Genomic DNA, 23,707 nt, shown 5'->3' with positions numbered 1-23,707 from the left:
AGCAGAGGCAGCTGCTGTGTCACTGCCCTGGCCTGGTGCTCCCTCATGACCCAGGATGGGACTGGGGCAGCTCCTGAAGCCTCATGAAACCTCATGGAACTGGGATCTGGAGCTCTTGCTGCACTGGGAGGGCATTTGGGGTAAGGTGAGACAGGCTGGGCTGGCAGCTTCTTGCCCACATTGCTCCCTGAAGCAAACCCAGGCTGCTCATCTTTGTCACCTCTGCTTTCCTGGAAAGCATTGATTTATCCTTAGGCACATGCAGAATTTGTTAGTTTTCTTAATTTGGGTTTTGCTGGGAAGGAGTGGGGACCAGGCAGGTGTTTTGGCTGACTCTCAAGGACCCTGGCTCTCACTGCTCAGGCAAACGTTTAAGAAATCAAAAATTTACCCCAGTGGGTTGTCATCCTGTAAAGGCTGAAGAAAGGCTTTAATCACTGAGAAATGGTGAGAGGCTGTCCCTGTGTGCCCTGGGATGCTGCAGCTGAGCTCTGCCCTCTGTGACAGTGCCAGGAGCCAGGGAAGGGCTGCAGCTGGCTCAGCGAGGGTCAGGGTGGGCATCAGGAAAGGCTGGGCACTGCCAGGCTGCCCAGGGAATGGGCACAGCCTGCCACAGCTCCAGGAGCGTTTGGAAACACTGCCAGGCACAGGGGGTGACATATTTTGGGGGTGTCTGTGCAGGGCTGAGGGTTGGACTGGATGGTTCTTGTGGCTCACTTCCAGCCCAGCACATTCTGTGGCCGTGTGAGCGCGGCTTTGTGCTATAACATATTTCATTCCAAACATTTTCTGGGGGGAGAGAATGAAACCTGGGGGGTACAGGGGCTATCCCCAGGGATGAATCAGCTCAGGAAGGATGTGACTTAGTGCAGCTGCTGCCTCCTGACTGAGCTGCTGCCGGAGAGCAGCTGAGGGAGGAGGAGGAGGAGGAGAGCAGGGCTGGTGTGTCAGGTTTCCATGCACTGCACGTGTGGGTGGTGCGAGCTCTGCCTGCTCCAGCCACCGAGCGAGCTGGGAGCATGGGGCAGGTGGCTTGGAAGGCTTTATTTCTGTCTCTTTTTGATTATAAAACGGAGAAATACGTCATTGCCAAGAACAAGAAGGTCGGGGTCCTCTACCGAGTGGTGCAGCTCTCCATCCTGGCTTACCTGGTGGGGTAAGGATCACCCTCTGCTTCATGTTTTGCTATGATAAGGATGGGTTTTGTTGTGATAAGGATGGGTTTTGCTGTGATAGAGATAAATTAGGGTACTCTGCATGCAGTGACAGCCTGCTGTGCCTCCTGATTTCAATGCAGATCATCAGACAGGTTTATACAGCTGCATTTTATAGTGTCTAATAGGTTATATCTGATTTTTCGTCTGCTAGGGATGGCTAGATTCAGCTCTACCTTTCAGATTAAGGTCGGGTTAAAAATAGACCCAGTGACTATGGCTTTGTACTGCATTATTCATGCCTTTATTTCTATATTTTGTGGGAATGGTGCCAAACCCTACTGCTTGACTCCTTAGGAAAAATGAGCATTATCATCCCTGGTGCTGAGCCTTGGGGCACACCTGTGTTTTCTGCACAGCATCATGACCTGCTCAGGTGCAGATGGGAGGGAAGCAAGTAGAAAATGGGAGATTTCTGTGCTGGAGTGGGCTGCAGCAGCCGGGCTGTGGGGGCTGAGGCAGCAGCAATGTCAGCTGCTTTGCATTCATTCCAGAGCAGGGCAGCTTGGCTCAGGAACAGCCTGGGAAAGGCCCAGTTCTGCAGCACACTGGTCACACTGGTGTGTACTGGGCACAGGGATGGCTCCTGCAGGCTCAGACCTGGAATTATCCAGCCTGTGCTGTCGATTCTTGAGTTTCTGAGGCGTTTTAGATTGTGACACCCAACTGTCCCCTCACTGTCTGTGCCTCTGGTCCCTTCACCTTTCCCACACCTCGTGTTTCCACTGATTAAATATAGCAGAGTCATTTTTACGTGCTGGGTGTATTTATAGAAAGCTGTGCAGCCCCAGAGCCTGCTCCAGGGAGCAGAGCAGCTCCCCAGCAGTCTGGCACGGGCTGGCTGAAGGAGGAATCCTGAGAGAGCAGGGATACAGCACGGACAGGGCAGGCTGGTTTTCCTCCTTTGGCATCTATGGCCTCCTGCAAACCCCTGGCACTGTCACTGGTGGTCCCTGCAGTGACCCCTTTGTGCTTGGGGCTTGCAGGATCTCGTCCCTGTTCACAGGCTGGCTTGGGGTGGGGATCATCCAACACTTCTGGACTATTTCTGGGATGCAGCTGCCATTGCTTCATTGATTCACTGCAGGAAATCTGCAAGGATCTGCTTTTGAGCCCTCCTGGGAGAGGAAATCCGTGTTCTTGGGAAAAGGGGAGAGTAGGAAACTTCCCAGGGTGGGGGTGAAAAACAAGGTTCACTCTCCTGTAGAAATGTAAAAGTTTAATAATGGACAGCAGGAGACAAAGAAAATAAAGCAAACAGTTCAACGGCCAGGTGCCTCTTGGCATCCCACCAGGAGCACCCTGGCCATTTCAGAAACAACCTTTATTTGCCATTTCTATTGCATCAGCCTGTTGCATGCTAATAAAAAACTATGCATATTGAAACTTTCCCCCCAAACCAGTTAACATGTTCCAAGAATTGTTTGGCATGGCCCATCCTCAGGGCTGCCTTTTTAGAGCATCTGCATTTCTTGGTGGTGGTTTTAGTCCATTCTTATCATCACCTCCAGTTTGGGCTTTGGTCCATACTTTCTGCTGATGGCAAATTTTGTCAGTTGGCATATCAATAGCAGGGGTCTTCTTCTTGTGTTCACTGAAAGTTATCCCAACCAAGCAGGCAGTTTAACACAAGAATGCTTATATCATCTATTTCACTACCCTAACAGAAATATAAACTATAAACCCCAGTTCCTAAACAGGAATAAAAACGATATCTTTATAGCAAAGTTACTTTGACATTATACACATAGCATCCATTTTGATATTTGTGAAAAGGCAATGTTATAAGTTGTATTTATAGCAGTGTGCAGTGTTCATGTGCAGGTTTGTCACACGTGGCAGGTGAAGGGCTGTGTGCCACCAGTGCTGCTCATCCCCTTCCCCTCCCTGTGGGCAGAAGAGCCTGAGAAGGGGAGCTGTGCCACAGATTCAGCCTCTCTCCCTCTCCCAACCCTCAGCTTCTTCAAGGGTGACTTATTGTCCTGGCAGGTGATGTTAGCAGTATTGTGGGAGAGCTGGAAGTGTTTCATTTGAGCCAGAGGTTTTCAGCCAGGGAAATGGAACTCCTGCTGCTTCCAGTGGAGAGGAGGAAGCAAAGCCTGTCCCTGGATGGCTCAGGAGCTCTCCCAGGGTGCAGCCAGGCTGTTCCCATCACCCTGGCTCACAAAGGAGCTGGATCCAGCTGGGAATATCCCCTGCAGGGTTCTGCCAGGCATCCCCAGCTCAGCTGCAGGGGCTCCATCTCCCAGCCTGCTCTGTTGCTCGGTGTCTGTGTGCTAAAGTGAGAGTTCTGCACCTGTGAACCTGCAAAAGCCTCTCTTGTTTTCCATCTTGAGAACGACACAGCCCTGCTCTTCCTTTCCCTTTCTGAGGTTGCTGAGTGTAGCACAGATGGAGGCTTTGGTTTCTTACCTCATGACCTGTTATTACACATTCCTCCACTGTTGGCAAGCACAGCTCATGTCCAGGAGTTTATCCTTTATTTGCAGTAGCAATTGCAGAGGGTTTGGTGTCAGTGGCATGTTTTGATTTGACCTCGGTGTGAATTTCTCTGTCTGACTCGTTCCCTGACCGCCCCTAACGCTGCTGTGTTCACACAGGTGGGTGTTTGTGGTCAAGAAAGGCTACCAGGACACAGACACGTCCCTCCAGAGCTCTGTCATCACCAAGCTGAAAGGGGTGGCCTTCACCAACACCTCGGAGCTGGGGGAGAGGATTTGGGATGTTGCAGACTATGTCATCCCTCCCCAGGTTGGCATCACCCCCTGTGGGTGCTGAAGTGATCTGTCCAGGTCTTCCCTGTGAATTAGCAGGAGCTGGGATACAAGAAAGTGATGCTGGAAGGGGTTTTCTGGTTTTAGTTTTTTATTTGAGATGCTGGGGGTGCTTTGCCTCCCCCCAGGACCGTGGGCTGGCTCTCATGGTTGTGTGTGCACCCACAGTGTGAGGGAATTCATCCAAACAAATATCCACACAAAGGGTGATGTTGTATCTCAGCCTGAAAAGCCGTGGGGAGAGGGGGTTGCTCTCTTCTGAAGAGAGCCTCATGCTCCTTAGTACAAATACTTGAAAACTAAACCAATTTTTCTAACTCTTTGTTTACTGCAGGGTGAAAGTGTCTTCTTTGTCATGACAAATCTGATTGTGACCCCAAACCAGAGACAAGCCACGTGTGCTGAGGTAGGAAGAACTGAGCCCCTTGATCCCCAGACCCCTGCAAAACCGGGGGTAAGAACTGACAGAGGACACTTCTGGAGCAACAAAGAAAGGAAGGATGAAAGACAAGTATTTTTTCCTGTAGTGTAAAAGCTCATTGTGGGAAATGACTGTAAACCTGGGAGGCTCAGCTGTCTGAATTTCCAGAGGCATTGATCACGCAGAGCCTTCCTGACTTTAGGTGGTGTTGAATTTCTGCCCAGCTGGAGATGAGACCAGGCAGTGATTGCTCAGGGTTAGAAAAGGCCCTGGCAAGACAACTTTGATGTTACTCATGGTAGTTATGGGGAGAAGAGCCTTTTTAAGAGCCCCATCCTGGAAAGTGCTGAACATTCAGGCTCTGGTTACCTCCCAGCACCTTCCAGAACATGCCCTGAAGGCCAAAGGCATGAGGTGCTTGTGTCATGTGGAATATCCTCTGTGGAGGTGTTTGGAGTGGGCTGGAGCCCGGGGAGGAGGAGTGTGGCTGTGCAGGAGTGCTGTGCATGGAGCAGATGGATTTTTGTCCATGGAGCAGATGGATTTTCCATGTCACACCGGGGACACAGCTGGCTTGGTCAGGGCACTGCTGTCCTCTGGTGGCCCTGCAGCCAGGACAGGGGCACATTTGGGCCAGAGAACTTTGTGGCTTAGATCCAAGGTAGGGTTATCTTAAAGCAAAGTGGCCTCCTGCCTGGTTTTGGTGAGTACTGATGTTGGTTTTTTTTTTCAGTCTGCCCCTCTCCAGACTGAGCAGAACCCAAATTGGGAGGGTGTGGCTGAATCCTAGTGGTGGGATATGTTTGCATGACCCCCAGTTACCGCTTCAGCTGTGTGGTTTTAGTGCTCACACAAATCCACCCCACTTTCCCTGGCTCTGGTGTCCTGTCTCACTGTCACTTGTGTCCTTTTCCCCTCTGCAGAGTGCCAGCATTCCTGATGCCCTGTGTGACAAGGACATGGACTGCCTGGAAGGGGAAGCAGTGGTGGCTGGCAATGGTAAGGGACATGTCCCTGTCTGAGCTGTGTCTGGTGTCCCTCAGAGCCCTCAGCCTGGGTACACCCTCCAAATCTCGGATTCCAGAGAGCACCAAGGCCTTTCTTTCCTTTCTTCTCGTTTATTAAGATCCCTGCCTTGCTTACAGCTCTGTGCTGGCTGGGCCAGGGAACCCTGGGCTGCTCAGAGGCACAACAAGAGGGTGTTTGTTCCAGCTGAGAGGCCCTTTCACAGCAGGGAGGAGAGGGAAAATCCTCTATTTTCACGTGCCCTGTAGGCAAGGAGAGGAGGTGACTGCTTGGTGTGACCTTTTCTGTGCTGTCTGCTCACAGGGGTTAAGACTGGCCGTTGTTTGAAAGACAGGGGCAGCACCAGAGGGACTTGTGAGATACTGGCCTGGTGCCCAGTGGAGAAAAGATCCAAGCCCAAGTACGTGTCTGGTTTCCAAGCTTGGGTTGCTTGGCTTGTCTGTCACCCAGGGCAGTTCCCGTGTCCCCTCTGCTTGGGTGCTTGCTGGAATGTTGGCTGTTCAGTGCAGGAGGGGGCTCTGCAAGGTCCCCCCAGCAGGACTGGCCCTCTGCTCCCCCTGCTTCTCTCCCTGGCTGCTCCCAGCTCTCGGGGTGTCCCCTGGACCTGCACGCTCCTCACCAACCCCTTGCTGGCACTGTGGGGGAAGTGGCACAGCTGGCCTGGTGCCATCCAACCTATTGGATAAAGCTGCTTCTGAAATGGCAATTCAAGATTTCACATGTGGGCAGGGGACAAAGACAGAGAACAAACCCTTCTCTTCCAGGAAACCACTTCTGGGCAGTGCAGAAAACTTCACTGTTTACATCAAGAACTCCATTCGCTTCCCCAAGTTTAAGTTCTCCAAGTAAGTGCCACAGGTTCCTGAGCTGCTCCTGCTCAATAGATACTCCCCCTCCTCCACAAAAATAAAGTGCCTGGACAAGGTTGGCAAAAAAATGCAAATTAAAAAAAATATTAGTTTGCCTTTGCTGCTGCAATGTGAAAAGACTAAAGCAGTGTAGAAAAGTGCATGTCCTGGGCTCAGATTTCTAGAATTGTATTGTTTTCCCTTGAGAAAAACAGGTGGCCCTGGAGCAGCCTGGCAATCTGTTCTGTGTGAGTCCTTTCTTGAGCCCAGATTCAGCTGGCCTAGTAATTTCCTTGCCAGGATGTAATTTTTGGGGGACAGACTGCTTTCCTCAGGCCAGCAGCAGAGACACCCTCATGGTGACCCTCATGTGCACAGAGGGTGTTGGAGCAGCCTCTTGTTTCTGCAGTCCTGCTGCAGGCTCTGAAGGAAAAAAAAAGGAGCCAAGGTGGATTTCCCTGTTTTCTACGTGCAGGATGAATGTGCTGGCAACTAACAACGAGTCCTACCTGAAGAGCTGTCGGTACAGCCAGGAGCATCCCTACTGCCCCATCTTTGTGCTGGGCAACATCGTCCGCTGGGCTGGGGGCAACTTCCAGGAGATGGCCTCGGAGGTAGGAGTGCCCCGGGGCTCGTGGGTGCTCCCAGCTGGCTCACTGGGAGGCTGTGAGGAGTCACTGCCCAGGGAGCTGCCTCCTGCACTGCACTGCAGAGGTGCCAGTGCTTAAAGTCAAGCTGGTCCCATTTATCCTGTCCCCAGGGAATGGGGGTTCTCTAAAACAGCTGGTTGGGTCAGTGATTTCTATTCAGGGCTGCCCAAAGTGCTGCTATGCCAGCAGGGATTCTTTGTTTAATTTCAACATTACTACAGCGTTGGTTTAAACCCAGAACTCTGGAAATCCACCCCTGCATAAAAGATCATCTTCCCCACTGAAGTGTGGAATGGAATGAAATCAATGTCCTGGGATGAGAAACCTCAGGATACCAGCACAGGGAGAAGTGGGGTTGTAGAGTAATAATGGGATTAATGTCACACACCTGAATCCCAGGCAGGATTGTGTGTCCCCTTGTTTGACCAGAAGTGCAGCTGCTTCTTGCCCCTGGGGAAAACCTGCCCAAGGGTCTGACAAATTTGAAGACACTTTAACTGAACTAAGCTTAAACAACTCACCCTGTCTCTCTCTTTTAAGGGTGGTGTGATAGGAATTCAGATTGAATGGAACTGTGATCTTGATAAAGCCCCTTCTGAATGTAATCCTCACTATTCTTTTAGCCGGCTGGATAACAAGTCTGCAGAAACCTCCATCTCTTCTGGGTACAACTTCAGGTGGGTACAGAGGAGGCCACGATGCAGTACAAGCTGGGCTGGGCTGCTTGGGCTTGCAGGTGCTGGAGGTTGCCAGTGGAGTGGCACCAGCCTGTGCCAGGCACTGCTGCAGCCGAGCACAGAGCGCTGCAGAGGAGGGAGGGAGGTAGGCAGTGCTCCTGGCAGGCTAAAGCTGGCTTTGATAAGGGAACAGATCTCCTGGAAGGGATGAGAGACTTCAGAGGGGCAGGTGGAATTAAGGCCAGCATTGCTGTCTCCCAGGTTTGCCAAGTACTACCGGGATGCTCAGGGGGTCGACTACCGGACGCTCATTAAAGCCTACGGAATCCGCTTCGATGTGATGGTGAACGGCAAGGTGAGGGCAGCCAGGGTGTCCCAGAGCCTGCAGAGAAAGGAAGTGGGGGGAGGCAGCTCTGAGGTGAGGACAGCCTCTCTGGTTTGTTGTAGGGAAGGGCTTTTCCCATCCATCCATGTGGAGCTAATCTCCGTGTAAGAGAGATCACCTGCAGTGCAGCTGAGCCTGCACCTCCTCTATTAAAACCAGGCTCGTGTAAAGCCCAACAGAAATAAATGTGCCCTAGAGACTTTTTCCACGTGCAAGCACTGCAGAGAGAAAAGAAGCCTAATCCAGGGATGATGCAAACTCAGAAATGCAGCCAGGGACAGTCAGATCTAAGACACAGAGACCTTCAGCCTCCAAGATTGCTCACTGCAAATCCCCCGTGGTTGTGCCTGGGAACAAAATACACCCAGGGGCACCAGCAGCAGCTTCCCCAGGGCAGTACCACACCCTTGAGTTTGTTTTGTGGGTTGTTCTCTCAGTAGTGACTTCATGACCTTTGTTCTTCCAGGCAGGGAAATTTAACATCATTCCCACCATTATCAATATCAGCTCGGGGCTGGCACTCATGGGAGCTGTAAGTGAATGTTTTGTGTTAAAGTAACCCCAGGGGACCCAGACCCCAAATGGGATGAGAATGGGATGGGGGGCTTAAATCTTCTCCAGCAGAATCTTTACTACTCTGACTACTCAGCCAGGTGTGTCTGTGTCCTGTCTTAAAACCATTTGTTAATAAACCTGGTACTCTAAACACCCCCACAGCCTGTATATTATATATACCTACCCTGGAAAATGCATGGAGAATGAAGGCAAACACAGTTTCTACAAGTTATCCTTTCATTAATGTTCATTTCTAATGAGATCAGAACACTTCCTCTTCCATTTCAAAGATAAAACCCAAGTTCTTTCCTTTTGCAGGGAGCTTTCTTTTGTGACCTGGTGCTGCTATATCTGATCAAGAAGAGCAACTTTTATCGAGGCAAAAAGTATGAGGAAGTCAAGTAAGTGGGCCTGGCTTTGTGTTAAAAATCATGGCTTTTTGTTAAGAGTGCTAGAAATAGGAGGAGATAGAGGAGCACAGTTCCATGGAAATATATTCTTCCAAATGATTTTGGCCAAGTTATTGGCTTCCTCTGCAATTCCTTGCTACAGTGAGCTGGGGAGCAAAGGCAGCTGCTGTGTCGTGGCTGCACTGGCAATGGCTTTGTGCTAATGACTGAGGGTGGAATTGGGGCAGCTCCAAGAGCCTCGTGGAACTGAGATGTGGAGGGGCCTTTGGGTAAGGTGACACAGGCCTGGCTGGGAACATTTTTGCCTCCTGAAACAAATCCAGGCTGCTCATCCTGTCCCTGTGCCTGTTTCCTCAGGTCCACCTCCAGGAAATCCTTGTCAAGCCCTACGCTGAACGGGAATCAGAGCCCGGAGCAGCTCGATGGGCTCTAGGCACAGCTGGACTCCTGCTCCAGGAAATCCACACAGGTGTGGCATCACACCAGCACTGGGAGGTGGACATACCCCAGATCAGACCTACTAAGATCAGGATTTCCAGAGGAAGAAACCTTCTCTAAAGACTGCATTTCTTCCCTGAGATTTCTCTGGGATCCTGAGCTTGCAACGTGTGTCGTCACTATGGATTTATAAAAGGATTTTTATAAAAGGACAAAGAAGGCACAAAAAGAATGTTTTTATATCCACTGATAGATATATCTGTACTTATGCCAATAGCCAGTGCTGTCCTGTGACTGTGCTTTGCTTCCACGTGGAGAAAAGCTGTGGTGGGAGCACTTTGGGAAGGGCTGAAGCTGAAACCCAACCTGTCTCCTGCTCTGCTGCCGTGGCAGCCACCGCCTCCAGCTCCTGCCTGGGTGATGTGACATCAGCTGTGAAGCAGCAGGACTGCTCTGCTCAGGAAATGCAGGGAAATGTGGCACTCTGGAGCAGCTCTTGGGGCTGGGGAAGGGGCTGTGATCCTGCAGGGGTGAGGCAGGGGGGGACAGTCACTCTTGTGGGGGCTGATGCACTGAGAAGCAGCGTGGCCCTGGGAGCACCTGCACAGCTTCTGCCTCCTTCCTTCAGTGCCTGCTTTCATTTGCTCAGGACTGTCCTTGGTGCATCACTGCCTGATTTCTCGTGGTGGGCAGGTCTGGATGGGCACTCAGAGCCTCTGTTTCTCACAGCACCGTGGGCTGTGCTGCAGACTGAGAGGGCAGCTCTGCCAGGGCCACGGGCTGGGCCAGCCTCCTCCAAATACAACAGCAAGGAAAGTTAGAACGTATCTGCCTGCTACTTCAGCACCAGTGACCTCCAGGAAATACAAGTGCTTGTCTCTCAGCAGAATCAGTCTCTCCCTGCAGCCCATTTGGTCCATTTATCTCATGTGAGGATGTAACTAATCTCAGAAAAGGGCTTAAGGAGTATCATTGTGTTCTGTACGTGCTGCCCCATCACCCTGACTGGGAGCTGTCCTGATGAAGATTAAATGTTTCTGTGCATGCTTTGAATACCAAAAGTTAAAGGGCTCCTGCTGCAGCATCTGAGGGTGGCATCAGGGAGCTGCTGCCATTGAGTGGCTGCACAAATGGCACCAGCAGCTGCACCCACCTCTGCTTTAACTTCTTTAAGGTTGTTACTGTGAGGTACAGCTTCATCCTAAATTAAAATTCACCTCCTGTTAGCAGTGGCAAACTCTGAACCCAGTCACTGACAGCAAACCCCACCCAGTCTAGCTCTCCCCCTCTGCTTCTGTGTAGTGAGCTAAAAATGGGGCTAGAAAATAGAATTAAACACTGGAGCTCATTTAGGATAAGCTGTGTACCTTCGGTGCTCTGATCTCATCCAAAGCCTTCTCTCCATGTCAGAAGTCTCCCCTCAAGGCAAACACAAGTCACTGCACAAGAGTTCCCACCAGGCTTTTGACTGTCAGGGTTTAATTGGAGTTGAGTAATTTCTAGATGGTGAAACACACAGTGAACCCCTGTGCGACATCAGGGCCTGGCACAACTGCTGGCAAGCAAGCAGCTCCTCCTGATGTGCAAAGCTGACTGGGCTCTGCTGAAACCATTGTTTCAACTTGCCAAAACATCCTCCTGTGAGAGGACCAAAGCTATTTCCTGAATCTAAGACTCCAGGCCTCCCAGACCCCCTAGAAGGTTTCCTTTCTTTAGACTCTGTAACACAACTCCTACAACCCCCGCTGTTAATAAAACATAACCAGATTCCTTCTCAGGAGCTCATTTCTTGACTTTGACTTTTTTTTTTTTTCCTCCTTGTGTTTCATGTTCAGCAATAAAATGTGTCACTTTAGGCCAGTGCTCCCTGGGAGTGTCCTGTAAGTGTTTTTTTCAGGTCATATCACCTTCTCTTGGAGATAGTGATGTGAGCACATCAATGAATCACTTATTTTTGCAGGAACAGGGCTATAGGAAAGGCACTACCTGGATGGTGGGTGATGGATTTATCCCCCTTTTGTGGCTTTTCTGGAGACCAGTGACAAGCACCTGTGACAGTGCCATTTACTGATGGCAGTCAGGGAAGAGAACATTTGCATGTATGCTTCTGTTCCAAACCTTTACATCCACTTAATTATTTTCTTTTGCCAGCAGAATTATTTTAAAATAATTTCATTATTTCAGGGTGCTGTGTTAGTGCTCCAGTATTTGTGTGTAGGGACAGGCAGCACATCCAGAGGGGACTGTAACTGGTGTGTGTATCCAAACCACAAAGGATACAAGGGACTATATGAATCAAACCCCACAGATGTGCCTGCTCTTAGGACAGAAATTACCCCTTAACAAGGATACAAATACAGGAGGCATCCAAACGGTGCTTCACATTCAGTTTAATTAGAACAGTGCTAGTGATTAATTCGTACTTGGACATAATTTACCAACAGCATTAACGACACGAGCCACGGACGACAGTTTGGAAAGTGAGCCGGCCTATTGTGTAGTGACTTTTGGCAACAGTCCCGCAGCTCCGGTAGCGGCGGAGCCGCTCAGTACACGTGAACCATCCCGTACAGGAAAGTCCAGAACAGGACGTAGGTGAAGAGCCCTCCCACGAGCCCCCCCGTGAACAGCGGCCTCCGCGACTTGAAGTACTTGTTCCACCGCCGCCCGGCTTTCAGCACCAGCAGCACGGAGAGGAGGACGGAGGCCAGGAAGTAGAAGATGAAGCCGTGCAGGCCGGTGAGGCCGAGGATGCCGGCCGTGGCGCCCGACAGGGCGGACACCGAGGTGCGGCAATAGTCCAGGATGGCCGCGTTGCCCCGCACCGCCGCCTCGCTGATGAACTGCGGCCCCTCGCGCTTGGCCACCACGGCGGCCATGGCTCCGCGCCGGGCTCGGGCACCTCCTCGCTCGCACCGACACTGAGGTGAAGCAAACACGCGCTGTACGAGCCCGCCCGCCCTCAGGCCACCGGGAGAGCCCCGCGGGCCCTCCCACCCGTCCTCCCACCCGTCCTCCCCTTCCTCCATACCTCTCATCCACGGCGGCGCGCAGCCCCGCCGCTCCGTCAGGCCTCGCACCGCGCCAAGGGACCCCGCGCAGCGCCCGTCACCGCGGGCCGCCCGCCGGGCCCGGCCTGCGGGGGGGGGGCGCGCCGTGGGCGGGGCGGTTTCGGATTGGCTGGTGGGGAGAGAGGGGCGGGGTCGGATTGGCTGGCGGGGAGCAGGGGGCGGGGCCGGGCGAGGCGCTTTTGTTCGGGTGGCGGCGGCGGCGACGGGGCGGACATGGCGTTCGTACCGGGGCAGCCGGTCACCGCCGTGGTGGTGAGCGGGCACGGGAGGGGCGGGCACGGCGCTCCTACCGGGGCAGCCGGTCACCGTTATTCCGGGGATACCGTGCCGGGGGCTGCTGGCGGGGATGAAGAGCGGGATGCCGGTGCTGCCCGGGCGCTGTCAGCGGGCGGAGGTGCCGCCCCGGGGCAGCTCCGGTTCGCGGGCAAAGGGTGCGGACGGGGACGCGGGTGCCGGTGCCGCCCGGTAGCGCCCTGCGGGCTGTCGGAGGGCGGAGGTCCCCGGGCAGCTCCGGTCCGCCGGCGAAGGGCGCGGCCGCTCGGTCCGCAGCGCCGCCGGCCCCGGTTGCCGCTCCCCGCTGTCAGATTCTCCGTCCGCGATACCGGGTGGGAGAACAGAGGGGAAACTCCGCCGGGCGGAGGGAACGACCCCCGGCCGGGGCTGCTTGAGAGAAGAGGGAGCGGAGCCGCCGAGATGCGCGTTCTCCCGGTACCGGGACCGTGCGGATCCCCCTCTGAGGGCAGCGGCGGGATAAGCACCTGCTCGTCTGGGTGGGGTTTAGGAAGCAGAGCTTTTAAATGAGATAATGGCTTTAATCAGCACGCAGTGCGAGTGAGGGTTTGTGCTTTCCCCTGGCTGTGACTGGGGGTGTGCTTGGCTGGGTGGCCCCAGCTGAGGACGCGGGTGTTTGGAATCCAGGGATGTTGGAATTCAGCGGGGAAGTTCAAGGTCTGTGTGACAGGGCTGCGAGAGGAAAATCGCTGAATTGTTTGGGTTGGAAGGCACCCGTGAAGGTCATCTCATCCACCCCTCTGCAGTGAGCAGGAACATCTTCCATTAGATAGGGTGGAAGCACCTTTTGAGAGGTTATTGTGTCAGTTAAGACCGTGGCTTTTCACCCTGGCTCAGGAATTGCACCAGCTGGCATTTCTACAATGCTGACATAATGCACAAAGCTGCTCAGATGCCTTTGTGCATCGGGCAGTGAGGAACCTGCCCCGGGATACAAAAGTTATCCTGAAAAAGAACCATCCTAATAATAGGTTGTTATTTGTGCTGATAGGACTAGCAGGAACATAAGGCATGTGGATAACAAGCAAGATGAGGCTGGTCATGAGTGACTGCTGCTTATCAAGGCATGAGTCATGTTTACAGAGAGCTGCTCTGGTTTTAGTGCTGTTCCTTTCTATTTCTGGGCAGGCAGGAGAGCTCTGAGTAATTGAGGGGCTGGGCTGTGTCGTGGGATCTCTGTGAAAGACAGTCTAACTGGATCTGAAGTATCAGTGTCTGAAATGCACTCGTCACAATGCTCAGCTATTTGATCTCTTTCTCTTTCCAGCAAAGAATTGAAATACATAAGCTTCGTCAAGGTGACAATTTGATTCTGGGATTCAGCATTGGGGGTGGCATTGATCAGGACCCTACTCAGAATCCTTTCTCTGAAGACAAGACTGACAAGGTCAGACAATCTTCTTCTGTAGCAATTCCCTCTCCCAAAGGCTGAGCTACCCAAATCATCATCTGCCCTCTGCCACAGCTCATCTCTTGCTCCATTATAACTTGCATACTGAGTTATTCAAGTGACTTCTCCACCTTCTCTATTTTCCAGCATTGCACAAGCCTGTTTTTAACTAAAATCTCATAATACACTACAGAGGTTTGTTGTGTTTTCAGCCAAATGGCCTTGGATCCTCCCACATTTAGTAAATGAACACTCAATTTTTTTCCCAGGGTATCTATGTAACAAGGGTGACAGCAGGAGGCCCAGCAGAAGTTGCAGGACTCCAGATTGGAGATAAGATCATGCAGGTAAGCACCAAAATAAGACAGTAGTGATGTAGTACCAGCTGCACAGTGCAGAGAAGCATCTGCTGGGGAAAATAATCTTCTGGGTACTTCCCAGGAAAGTTTGTGAGGTTTATAAATAAACTGAGCTGTGGCATAACCGTATCCACTATGTGGTTCTGATGGAACAGTTACAGGACACCTGTGAGTCCCTGCACTTACCTTATTTTTTGGGGTTTTTTTTCCAGGTGAATGGCTGGGATATGACAATGGTGACCCATGACCAGGCCAGGAAGAGGCTGACCAAAAGGAATGAGGAGGTGGTCCGGCTGCTGGTGACCAGGCAGTCCCTGCAGAAGGCTGTGCAGCAATCCATGATGTCCTAATCCATCATCCAGCTGGGGAGGGGGTGGGAAGGGAGATGTATAGATTGGTATCAAAGAAAGAAGCAATTATTAGACTGGAACAGGTTGTCTGGAAGGAGTGCATATTCCTACCTGTGGTAAACGCTACTTTTTTATTTTATTTTCTTCTGGTGTAACTGGCAGTAGTGAAACAACACTCCCCTCAGCAGTGCTTCTCTAAAGTCTGCCCTGCAGGTACATGGCAAGACTTCTATAGACATGGCTTTCAGGACAGGACAGACCCAAGTTATCTAAGAGCAACTGGAAAAGCCTTAACTTGCTCAGGATTCTTCTGTAGCACAAAAGCTTCCTATTTTAGGAGGAAATGTGGTTTCTGCTATGGGAGACCAGAGGGTTTGCTGTGCCTAAGCTTTTAGAAGGGAGCTGTCCTTTCCCCCCCCACTACCAAATTTAAATGCTAGAGTTAAGAGCTGCACAGTGCTGTGGGGAGGAGCACTGTACTAATCCTTCACTGTGTGCAAGATAGAGAGTGGCTGAAGGGTTTGGGGCATTACAGTTTCCTGCAAAGATTCCCTGGACAAAGCAGCCTCTTCAGGCAAGGAACAACTGAGGAGCACACAAGTGTTAGATCAATGCCTGTGAAATACACTACAACTTCATGGACACTACAGATCAACCTCAGTGGCAGGGTAAAATCTGACTTCTCCTTGTTCCCAGTTTGGACCATTGGATGAATTGAGTTTAATTGAAAGGAATACTGAGCAGGAAACAAAACAATGTTCCTGAACTTACCAGAAATGCTGCTTGTAGCTGTAGAGTTTTCAGTCCTTCATTCCACTTCTATCAGACTTGAAATGGGAGGGATTTTGGTTTGTCTTGTAGAAGACTTTGCTTAAATCAGTGATTTATTGGATGGAAGAGACGAATATGCCAGTAATTTTGCAGAAGTGCCTCTTGACCAAATTTAAACTTCTAGTAGGATGCTAAGTGGTTTAAATCAGCTTGCCACAGGACTGAAGATTCTTCCTGCAACCCTAAGTCCATGATCTAGTATCCTGTGGTTTGTTAGCCAGTTAGCTTTACAATTATCCAAAACCTGAAGTTTTTAATCCTCCTCAGTTGATCTATACATATCTATAGTTTCCTTAAGCAGCCTTGGGGTAAGCTGTTGTAAATAGAGCACGAGGAGGTGGCAGACTAATTTATTCAGTACCTTACTGCTGTGCCATGTACCTTGTGATTGATGCATCTCAGACTGTTCTGTGCACACCAGCAGATGCCTACTTACCAATTTTATATCTCTGGAATTACTACAGTCCTGCTTTAGAATTTTGTTACTTAAGAATTCAGTAGTAAATTATAAGTCTTTCAAGTTGGAGTTATTTTTGTTACTATAAAGATACACTGCTATTTGTACTGCTTTTTTCACTTGATTTTACACACAATAAAACAAAGTTGGTTTTCCTGAGCTGTTTCTCCTTATATTTAATAGTGCTACATCACTTGGGTGCTGTGACCATTTTTGGCTCAAGGGTACATTTTGGAATGACTGAGGTCAGTAAGGTCTGGTTTCACTGGTGGGGAACTGTCAAACCTCACCTGGGATCTAGTTTTCTTTGTGTTGACACCTAGAAAGACACATTAGGTTCTAAGCATTGAAGCATAAATGCACAGATTCCCTTCTAATTACTTGTCTTAGCACCTTTGAAAGAGCTTTCAGTGAAATAAGAAGACAGCTTCTGTTTTTTAGGAAATTTTTTTAATAAAGAGTTCAAATTGTAATATTTGTGCATTTGTTACCAACTCCATTACTGTGATGTACCACTGTGGCCAGCCTGAGTGGTGGTGGACTGTGAGCTGTCTGGGAAAGTCAGCAGCAGCACTTGGATCCACAGACAGTCTTCAGTCATTACTTAAAGGTATTAAGTGGTTGCTTAAACAGGATCTCAGATTTTTGGAAGACAGAACTCTGCTCTTTGTGCTTCACCTCCAATCAGAAGGACATCACTTTGGTCTTTCTCTTCCCTATGGTTGGTGAAAAAAGAGCCATGTGTTGCTTGGACAGCTCCCTCTGAGCTGTGTGTGCAGCTCCAACAGGCACAAGTCCCCCATGTGCAGCTGGGAGCTTGCTGTCCTTAAGGCATCTGGCAGCCAGTGCTTGGCAAGGCAACAGTTTGTGTTCCAGCCCAGAGAGGATCAAGTCACAGACAGAGATCAGAATCAGTGTTTCTGGTAACTGGCAGCAAGAATCTTGAAACCCCTCAGACAGGGTAGGGCCAAGTTCAGTTTAAAGTTTGGGTCTCCACAAGTGAGGTTGGTTATTCACAAGGTTCATACCCTCGTCTCCTGTACAGGCAGTAGTGCTGGGCCATGAAAACAATATCAAAGATGATGGAGAAGACACCCAGGCCAAACTTGGTTGGATCTCCAAAGATTAACCTCCACTCATCTGTCAAACACAAAATTAGAGTTAAGTCTGACCCCTTAAGTGTAGTCTTGTCTTAAGACCCTTTAGAGAAGTTCATGTCTATTACCTGGACTGCTCAGACACACCTAAGACAGACTGCAGTGCACATCTTATGCAAAGCTAATTAATAACTGTTCCTGTGGTTTCTTCAGGATGGCTACTTCATTTTATATCTTGAGGGAATATGAACAGATTCCTTATCCTTCCTATAAGGACAGCTCTCCACAACAGAGCACAAACATTCTGAGATAACCTGCTTTATATCTGCTATGTAGTGGGACTTCCCACCACATAAAGACAGGCTCCAGCATCTCAGATCCAGGCTTACCATTGTTGTATGACTGCAGAAACATCTGGAGAAGGCTGAAGCTTCCCCCAGTGAAGTCCAGTAACACATTTCCAATACTCCATCCCTCAGTGCTCTTCCGACGGAAGTTCATGTAGGCCTGGGAGTGTGATAAGAAGTCAGAGTGTCATGCACAGGCATTTGGCATTGACTTTCAAGCTGCTTTCAGTACAATTCCACGGGTTTGTCTCTATTAATAAGTAATCAGTGGTGGTTTAGTCTCTTCAGACTTTCAAGAGCACACACTGCAGGCTTAGGGTGGCAGGGATATGGAATGCAAGCAGAATAATTCAGATTTACCTGTGGGAAGTATTTGATCAGTGTGACTGCTAACTTAATGTAGGAGAAGCAGAACAAGAACTGCAGCCATGTCATCACCTCAGCTGCAGCCAGGAACAGCGTTGTGAAGGTGAAGATCCATGCAAGTGCCAGGAGTCCAACAACAACTTTGGATACTTTCTGACCTGCTCTCTGAAACAGAAATACATTTTCTATTTCTCAGATACATTTTGGCCAGGTCACACATCCCCAGACACAAAGATACAGTTTGCTCAGGACCCTGCAATGCTACAGTCCAAACCTGTTTTACCAGTCAGGCTGGTTTCACAGGAGAACTGTAAAATTAAGCAAGTGCCACAGCAACCAGCTGGAGGTTTGCAAGAGCTGATGAGCAATATTCATATAAATAATTTAAAACACTGCTGTCCCTGAGCAAGGGGGAACAGTATTCTTGAGTATTTATGGTGCATACACTACAACAAATCTCCAAAATTCAACCTGATGAGATCAAGAGTTGCTGTATGTGCAAAAGGCTGATGATATCATTATGGTAAAATATTTATGGTTGCTTTCTAATTCTTCCCTAGAAAATTCTGTAGTACCTGGCAATGATGACAGATGGGCTGTTACAGTTTTAGGTTTAGCATGACCAGAGGAAGAACCCCAAGAGAGAAACAGTTACTGTCTAGAGAAAATTGGCCTGTTCAGATGAGAGGTTTTTACAATGACAATCAAACAAAGAACCACCTGACTGGAACAATCAATGGGATTAAGTAAGAATCACTTGACTGTAACAATCAGTCTCACTTGAAAAGGTGTGAATTATGAAAAGGCATTTACAGCTGTTTTAGGAAAGCAGCTGAAAAAACTGTGTTTGAATTGCAGGGAGTATCTAAAGTGCTATCATAACCTGAAGAATGCTCCAAAGAAACAGCAAAGCATTTGTGCTGTGAAGAGCTGTAATCTATGTGCTGGCTAGAGATCTGTTTGGGAACTTTATGAACTTGGCTGTTTGCCTCAGTTATTTTGACTCCCTAAGGAGTTTACTTATGAGTTTGGAACATCCCTGACGCTGAAGCAGATAAGGTTAGCTCAGAAAAGCAGCTGGACTGTGAAGCCTGGCTCCTGGAAAGGCCGGTGGAAGTGCAGGGAATTTGGGATTTTGGAGCCCAAATAGAGCAGGGAGGTGCCCGGCAGAGGGAGCTCTGGCAGAGCCCACAGGTGAGCCCAGCACCCAGACCCACCTCGTAGATGCAGCACTGAATGATGGTGAAGAGGGTCAGGGCTACTGCGTGGAGACTGAAGAAAACATCATTGATGGCCACAGGGTTCACCCCGCTGGGATAACTGACCAGGAATTCCTCCTAAAGGTAAGAGAAAGCAAAACCAGCCACGTGTCTTAACTCCCTTCTGCACATACCCACCCCCCAGCACATGTTAGGAGAGAATCGTGCTCACCTTAATCAAGGGAATCCAGAAGAGCCCAACATTAAACACGCTGTATGCTATAAAGCCAGTAAGGTTTAATGCTATGAAGTCAAAGCTTAGTCCAACAACACTAGAGAAGAGGGAAAAAAAAAGAAAAAAAAAAAAAGAGAAACATGCATTAGAGAGTTACAGGCAGTTTCAGGGCCAAATTGACCTTGGAATGTATTGATTTATAGCAGTTTCTGGTGTAAGCAAAAGCTTCAGACATTGTGACCACACAATGCTGTGAGTTCATCAGGAAGCTGGGTGAAATAACAGAGCTCTCATGGATCAATTGGTGTCTCTGCTCTTTAACTGCACCCCTCCATGAGCTCAGCCTGTCTGATAAAGCCATTCCAGCCTGAATCCATAAAGAACAAGTACATCATTGCCAGATCAAATAGTTTCATTCTCATATATGATAATGTTCCTAATTCGAGTCACTTAGCTAATGATGACACTACAAGGAGGTGTCTGAGAAACAGCTCTCAAGGCTGGTAATCTTTGACAGTGATCATCACAGCTGCCTCAGCCAGATGGTTTACAACATGACACCAAAAGAAATGGGGAAGTCTCCTCTATCACAAATTCGTACTGGATGCCAAATCTTAGGATTAGGTGTTTATAGAATGCACTTGCTTTCCCTCTAACCTGAATATATAAAATCTCACTGGGGCTGCAGTTATTCAGACCCTACCTTTGCCTTTTCCCCCACTTTTCCACAGATCCTACCTTTGCCTTTTCCCCCACTTTTCCACAGATAATTCCCAATAACCAAGACAGATGTAGCTGAAGCTATGAACACAATTTGCAGAAGTGCTTTAGTGACTTGCAAACACATCTCTTTACCTTTTCCGTCGCCAGTTCTCAAAGAGTTGAGGATAAAAGGAGATGGACCAGGCAACAAAATAGATCCAGCCAATCACCTCATCAGCATATCTCACTATGATGCTGTGAATCACTTGAAATTGAATCCTAGGCCTGGTGGTTAATGCAAGAAGAATCAGTTAATTCATGTTTTTTTCAGGAGATTTTATCTTGTTCTGCTTTCAGAGAGGAAATAGAGTCCAGGTGTTGAGACAAGACAATAAAGATTCTGTTGGGTTCAGCTGAGTTGCTCCCCTTTTCATTTGTCACCTTGTTATGTTTGGGACACCTCGCACTCCCTGAGTCTTTCCTTTCCATCCTTTTACCATGGGAATGCTCCCAAAGGTCACTTTGTGCCTGTGGCTTCCACTCTCTCAGCACAGGGTCTGTTAGGCAAGAGCAGAGCTGCACTCCTCACCCTCGTGATTGTGCTGCCCTGTGAGCGTTCCACGTGCTCGCCTTGAGTTTCAAAAGCAGAAGCAAAACAAGGAAGTAAAACAGGAGCACCCTGTGGCTCACTAATATCTGAGCCACAGGCAAATACAATCCAGCTTTCTCCATCTGGACAGCCTTTTCCCAGAAGGGAGAAGTGGCATCTGTGAGGAGAGGGCTCCCCTAAGTGACACACCCCAGGAACTCCAGAACAAATCCTGCACAGTAAGGACAGCACCCCACTGGACACTGACAGCCAAATGCTTCCCAGAGCAGAAAAGCTGACATGTGATCTTCATACATTTGGGAGGCATTATTAAAACAAGACTAAGGAGCCATGAGAACTCAGTTATCTTGTAATTAAATCTAAGACACCACTCTGCTTCTGTGCCCTCTATTTATCTCAGTACTTGGGGATTTGCTGCAGGGTTACCAATCTTCTTAACTGCATCCCACCCATGTCCCATTTAACTCCTAGGAATAGTTACCCCAACTTTTTAGTAAGTAGAACAAAAAAAAAAAAAAAAAAAAACAAACAAAAAAAAACCCAAAACAGTTTCTCACCCAGTTATATTGGAATTATTGGGATAAAGGTAAACTGTTACTTGTCCCACATCATCTGCTTTCACTTGGAAGTCTGCTTTAGTGTGACCTGCAGGGAACTGTACCTGCAAGGCAGAGCAGAGGGAAGAAAGAGGAGTTGCACCATAATAGCAGGAGCTTTTTGCATAAGGTTACAAGTCTGTGCTCTCACTTACCTCATCAGGAAGTTCAACAATGGTGCTGTGCTTTGAGGAGTGTGTAATATTAAGAGTTATTATCAGTGTCTCATTTAGTGGAGCCCTGAGAAGGCAGAAAAAACAAGTTAGGCTGGTATCTGAGCTCAGGGGTTGCTTTGGGGCTGCAGGGGAGCATCTGCTCAATCCTCTCAGCAATGAGCAGCCCACACACAACACAACCTGCCTCATACTAGAGGAACCAGCACCAAACTGTGTGAGTATTGCACTGGTTCTTTTATCTGATCCAGTTATGGCCATATTTTAACTCCCTCTTCTCCACACAAGTGGCAAAGTCACCAAAAGATTCTGTCCTGTCCTGTCCTATCCTGTCCTGGTGCTCATTACCCTTTGCTGAAACAAGGCACATGTACTTGGGGTGATGAAGGACAGAAATTACAGCAGAAAGATAAAACAAAACAAATAAAACCTTTCCAAGTGATACAGTCCTGCACAGCTTTCCTAAAGAACTCCACTGAGCATTTGTCCAGGACGTGCTCCTTCTAGGAAATGCAAGTTTCTCTTAAGCATCAACTTTTAGAAAGGGAGGAAGTGTAAATTCACTTATGAAGGACAGCCCATGTTCCAAAGGGAAAGTAAGGCTACAATCATGATTTTACCTCAGAGAGATAGTGACATTTGTTGAACTTCCACTTTCTAGAGAAACCACTTCAGGGACTGACAACACAATGGCTCCATCTGTGGGGGGGAAAAAACACCCACACAAATCTCAATTAGTATGAACAGCTCCTTCAGAAGAACAACCTACTTTTTTTTTGTGCCATAGATATTTTACTCATTGGTCCCTGCACTGTCAGAACAATCAGATAAGTACACATGATAAAAAGCAAAGGGGGAGTTCTCTCTTCTTATTTCAAGGCAATCAAACTTAAAAAGAGAAGCAAATAACTGTCACTTGAACATGTTGCAAGGAAGTAATTTAAATGCTTGAAGTGTAACAAAAGTTCATCCCAAGGGAAGGTTATAGGGTACTGCAAACCCACCCTGGTTCTTGATGTGATCCTGGTGATCTAGGACTCATAAAAGCCCCAAATTTAATATAAAATTGTTTCTTGGGCCACAAACTCAATCCAAGTACCCAGACGTCCAAGAGAATATACATGTACAGAAACAGAGAGAGACACAGGTTGTACAGGTTGGCCTGGACACTTTTTTTTTCTATTGCCACATATTGCACAGTGTCTGTAAGAAGTTATGTGCAGAGGTTCAGACTGCAGACTGCACCCCAGGCGCTGTTCAATCTGCAGAAGTGATTTTGGAGCATGAGGTGCACAGCCTCAGTACAGTGTAGGAGCACAAGAAGCCGAGGTAAGGCGTGACAGAAGAGCTGACGTGAAGCGTGGCACAGGTATCCCTGGAGAGATGTAAAGGGATAACTAAAGGGCTGCTCTTTTCCATCTCTTACTGGTCTGGAGCGCTGTGGGCCCAAGCTGGGCTGACCAAACACTCACCGCCAGGCCCCAGCAGCGCCAGCGAGAGGCTCAGCAGAGCGGGGAGCAGGCATCGCGTCCTCATGGTGGAAAAGCTGCAGAAAAAGCAGGGAGAAGCTTCCCTCAGCACCCACACGGCCACACAGCCCATCCCCTCCGCTGGAAGCCGCGGCAAGCAGCTCCCAGCGCAGCACCACGGCCCCCAGCCCGGCCGAGGGACCCTCAGCTCCCCTCGGAGGGCACCGATCTCCCCGTCCCGGGCACATCTTTACCTCAGCGCTGCTCCCGTGACGGACCCACCCCACCCCGACCCGCGGGACTACAAATCTCGGCAGCCCCCGCGCCCCCGCCAGACCCTCGGCGCTGGCGGCGCGCCGCGGTGCACGCTGGGACTTGTAGTCCTGCCTCCCTTTCCTCTGCGCTCCGGTGGATCGGGGTACCTGGTGCTTTGGAACGCGCCGCTGCCGAGGCAGCGGTACCGGGGAGCTGGCGGCAACCCACCGGCTTCAGTGCCCCGCGCTGTCCCGGTTCTTCCCTTTTCAGCTCTCACGTGAGGCGATCGCCTGTGGACTCCCCGCCCAGCGCCCACCGCGTCGCTGCGGCCGCCCCCGGGGGCCATCTTGGGTGTGGCGGAGCGGGTCCATGAGGGGGGCAGAGCTGTGAGCGGGGGGACAGCGCGGGCACGGAGCCGTGGTGGTTTGGTTTTGATAAAAAGCGTGGTTTAAAGCAGCGCAGGTCAGCTGGGGAAGGGGAGGTTTGTCATTGTCACAGTGAACAGGGGTAG

The 23,707-nt window shown here is 49.7% G+C and overlaps 4 protein-coding genes and 1 long non-coding RNA gene across 9 annotated transcripts; 3 read left to right on the top strand and 2 right to left on the bottom strand.

The window, feature by feature from the left end:
- The first annotated feature begins 970 nt into the window (after positions 1–970).
- On the top strand, positions 971–11,178 carry P2RX5 (purinergic receptor P2X 5). 4 transcript variants are annotated; one of them, XM_041482791.1, is made up of 12 exons: positions 971–1,156; positions 3,815–3,965; positions 4,323–4,394; positions 5,333–5,408; positions 5,739–5,835; positions 6,200–6,280; positions 6,759–6,897; positions 7,474–7,610; positions 7,872–7,965; positions 8,462–8,527; positions 8,869–8,951; positions 9,318–11,178. In XM_041482791.1, exons 1-12 carry the CDS (start codon positions 1,020–1,022, stop codon positions 9,391–9,393), a joined length of 1,209 nt encoding a protein of 402 aa, XP_041338725.1. In that variant the 5' UTR covers positions 971–1,019; the 3' UTR covers positions 9,394–11,178. The 4 variants fall into 4 exon arrangements, with proteins under 4 accessions (XP_041338725.1, XP_041338723.1, XP_041338722.1 ...); XM_041482789.1 differs by having other exon boundaries at positions 4,323–4,442; XM_041482788.1 differs by having other exon boundaries at positions 4,323–4,499.
- Positions 11,179–11,768: 590 nt separating this feature from the next.
- EMC6 (ER membrane protein complex subunit 6) lies at positions 11,769–12,553 on the bottom strand. The gene is made up of 2 exons (XM_041482572.1): positions 12,430–12,553; positions 11,769–12,319 (listed from the first exon to the last, which is right to left on the bottom strand). Exon 2 carries the CDS (start codon positions 12,275–12,277, stop codon positions 11,945–11,947), a length of 333 nt encoding a protein of 110 aa, XP_041338506.1. The 5' UTR covers positions 12,278–12,319; positions 12,430–12,553; the 3' UTR covers positions 11,769–11,944.
- A 76-nt stretch (positions 12,554–12,629) lies between these two features.
- TAX1BP3 (Tax1 binding protein 3) lies at positions 12,630–16,306 on the top strand. The gene is made up of 4 exons (XM_041482433.1): positions 12,630–12,721; positions 14,028–14,147; positions 14,420–14,497; positions 14,722–16,306. Exons 1-4 carry the CDS (start codon positions 12,683–12,685, stop codon positions 14,857–14,859), a joined length of 375 nt encoding a protein of 124 aa, XP_041338367.1. The 5' UTR covers positions 12,630–12,682; the 3' UTR covers positions 14,860–16,306.
- On the bottom strand, positions 15,984–23,549 carry CTNS (cystinosin, lysosomal cystine transporter). Of its 2 annotated transcripts, none has more exons than XM_041482430.1 (11): positions 23,364–23,549; positions 22,945–23,018; positions 22,093–22,171; positions 21,455–21,539; positions 21,261–21,364; positions 20,247–20,378; positions 19,389–19,488; positions 19,175–19,294; positions 17,952–18,122; positions 17,634–17,751; positions 15,984–17,287 (listed from the first exon to the last, which is right to left on the bottom strand). In XM_041482430.1, the coding sequence occupies exons 1-11, from the start codon at positions 23,540–23,542 to the stop codon at positions 17,157–17,159; spliced, it is 1,293 nt and encodes a 430-aa protein (XP_041338364.1). In that variant the 5' UTR covers positions 23,543–23,549; the 3' UTR covers positions 15,984–17,156. The 2 variants fall into 2 exon arrangements, with proteins under 2 accessions (XP_041338364.1, XP_041338365.1); XM_041482431.1 differs by lacking the exon at positions 23,364–23,549 and adding an exon at positions 23,196–23,239.
- LOC121361592 lies at positions 19,235–20,505 on the top strand. Its single transcript, XR_005956360.1, has 2 exons — positions 19,235–19,300; positions 20,158–20,505. It is a non-coding gene; the product is annotated as an uncharacterized LOC121361592 (long non-coding RNA).
- Positions 23,550–23,707: the final 158 nt, after the last annotated feature.

Source organism: Pyrgilauda ruficollis, unplaced genomic scaffold (assembly GCF_017590135.1).
Source record: "Pyrgilauda ruficollis isolate IOZ18807 unplaced genomic scaffold, ASM1759013v1 scaffold59, whole genome shotgun sequence".
Lineage (NCBI taxonomy): Eukaryota > Metazoa > Chordata > Aves > Passeriformes > Passeridae > Pyrgilauda > Pyrgilauda ruficollis.
The sequence above is the reverse complement of the archived record's forward strand: the minus strand, read 5'-3'. Positions and strand labels throughout refer to the sequence as shown.

Coding starts and splice junctions, on each gene's coding strand:
- EMC6 (XM_041482572.1), bottom strand. CDS start 12,277: ATGGCCGCCGTGGTGGCCAAGCGCGAGGGGCCGCAGTTCATCAGCGAG.
- TAX1BP3 (XM_041482433.1), top strand. CDS start 12,683: ATGGCGTTCGTACCGGGGCAGCCGGTCACCGCCGTGGTG. Junction 12,722..14,027: donor AGCCGGTCACCGCCGTGGTG/GTGAGCGGGCAC, acceptor TTCTCTTTCCAG/CAAAGAATTGAAATACATAA. Junction 14,148..14,419: donor CTGAAGACAAGACTGACAAG/GTCAGACAATCT, acceptor TTTTTTTCCCAG/GGTATCTATGTAACAAGGGT.
- P2RX5 (XM_041482788.1), top strand. CDS start 1,020: ATGGGGCAGGTGGCTTGGAAGGCTTTATTTCTGTCTCTTTTTGATTAT. Junction 6,898..7,473: donor TCCAGGAGATGGCCTCGGAG/GTAGGAGTGCCC, acceptor CTCTCTTTTAAG/GGTGGTGTGATAGGAATTCA. Junction 8,528..8,868: donor GGCTGGCACTCATGGGAGCT/GTAAGTGAATGT, acceptor TTCCTTTTGCAG/GGAGCTTTCTTTTGTGACCT.
- CTNS (XM_041482430.1), bottom strand. CDS start 23,542: ATGGCCCCCGGGGGCGGCCGCAGCGACGCGGTGGGCGCTGGGCGGGGA. Junction 22,172..22,944: donor GGCGCTGCTGGGGCCTGGCG/GTGAGTGTTTGG, acceptor TCCCCCCCACAG/ATGGAGCCATTGTGTTGTCA. Junction 18,123..19,174: donor TTCAGTGCTGCATCTACGAG/GTGGGTCTGGGT, acceptor TTTCTGTTTCAG/AGAGCAGGTCAGAAAGTATC.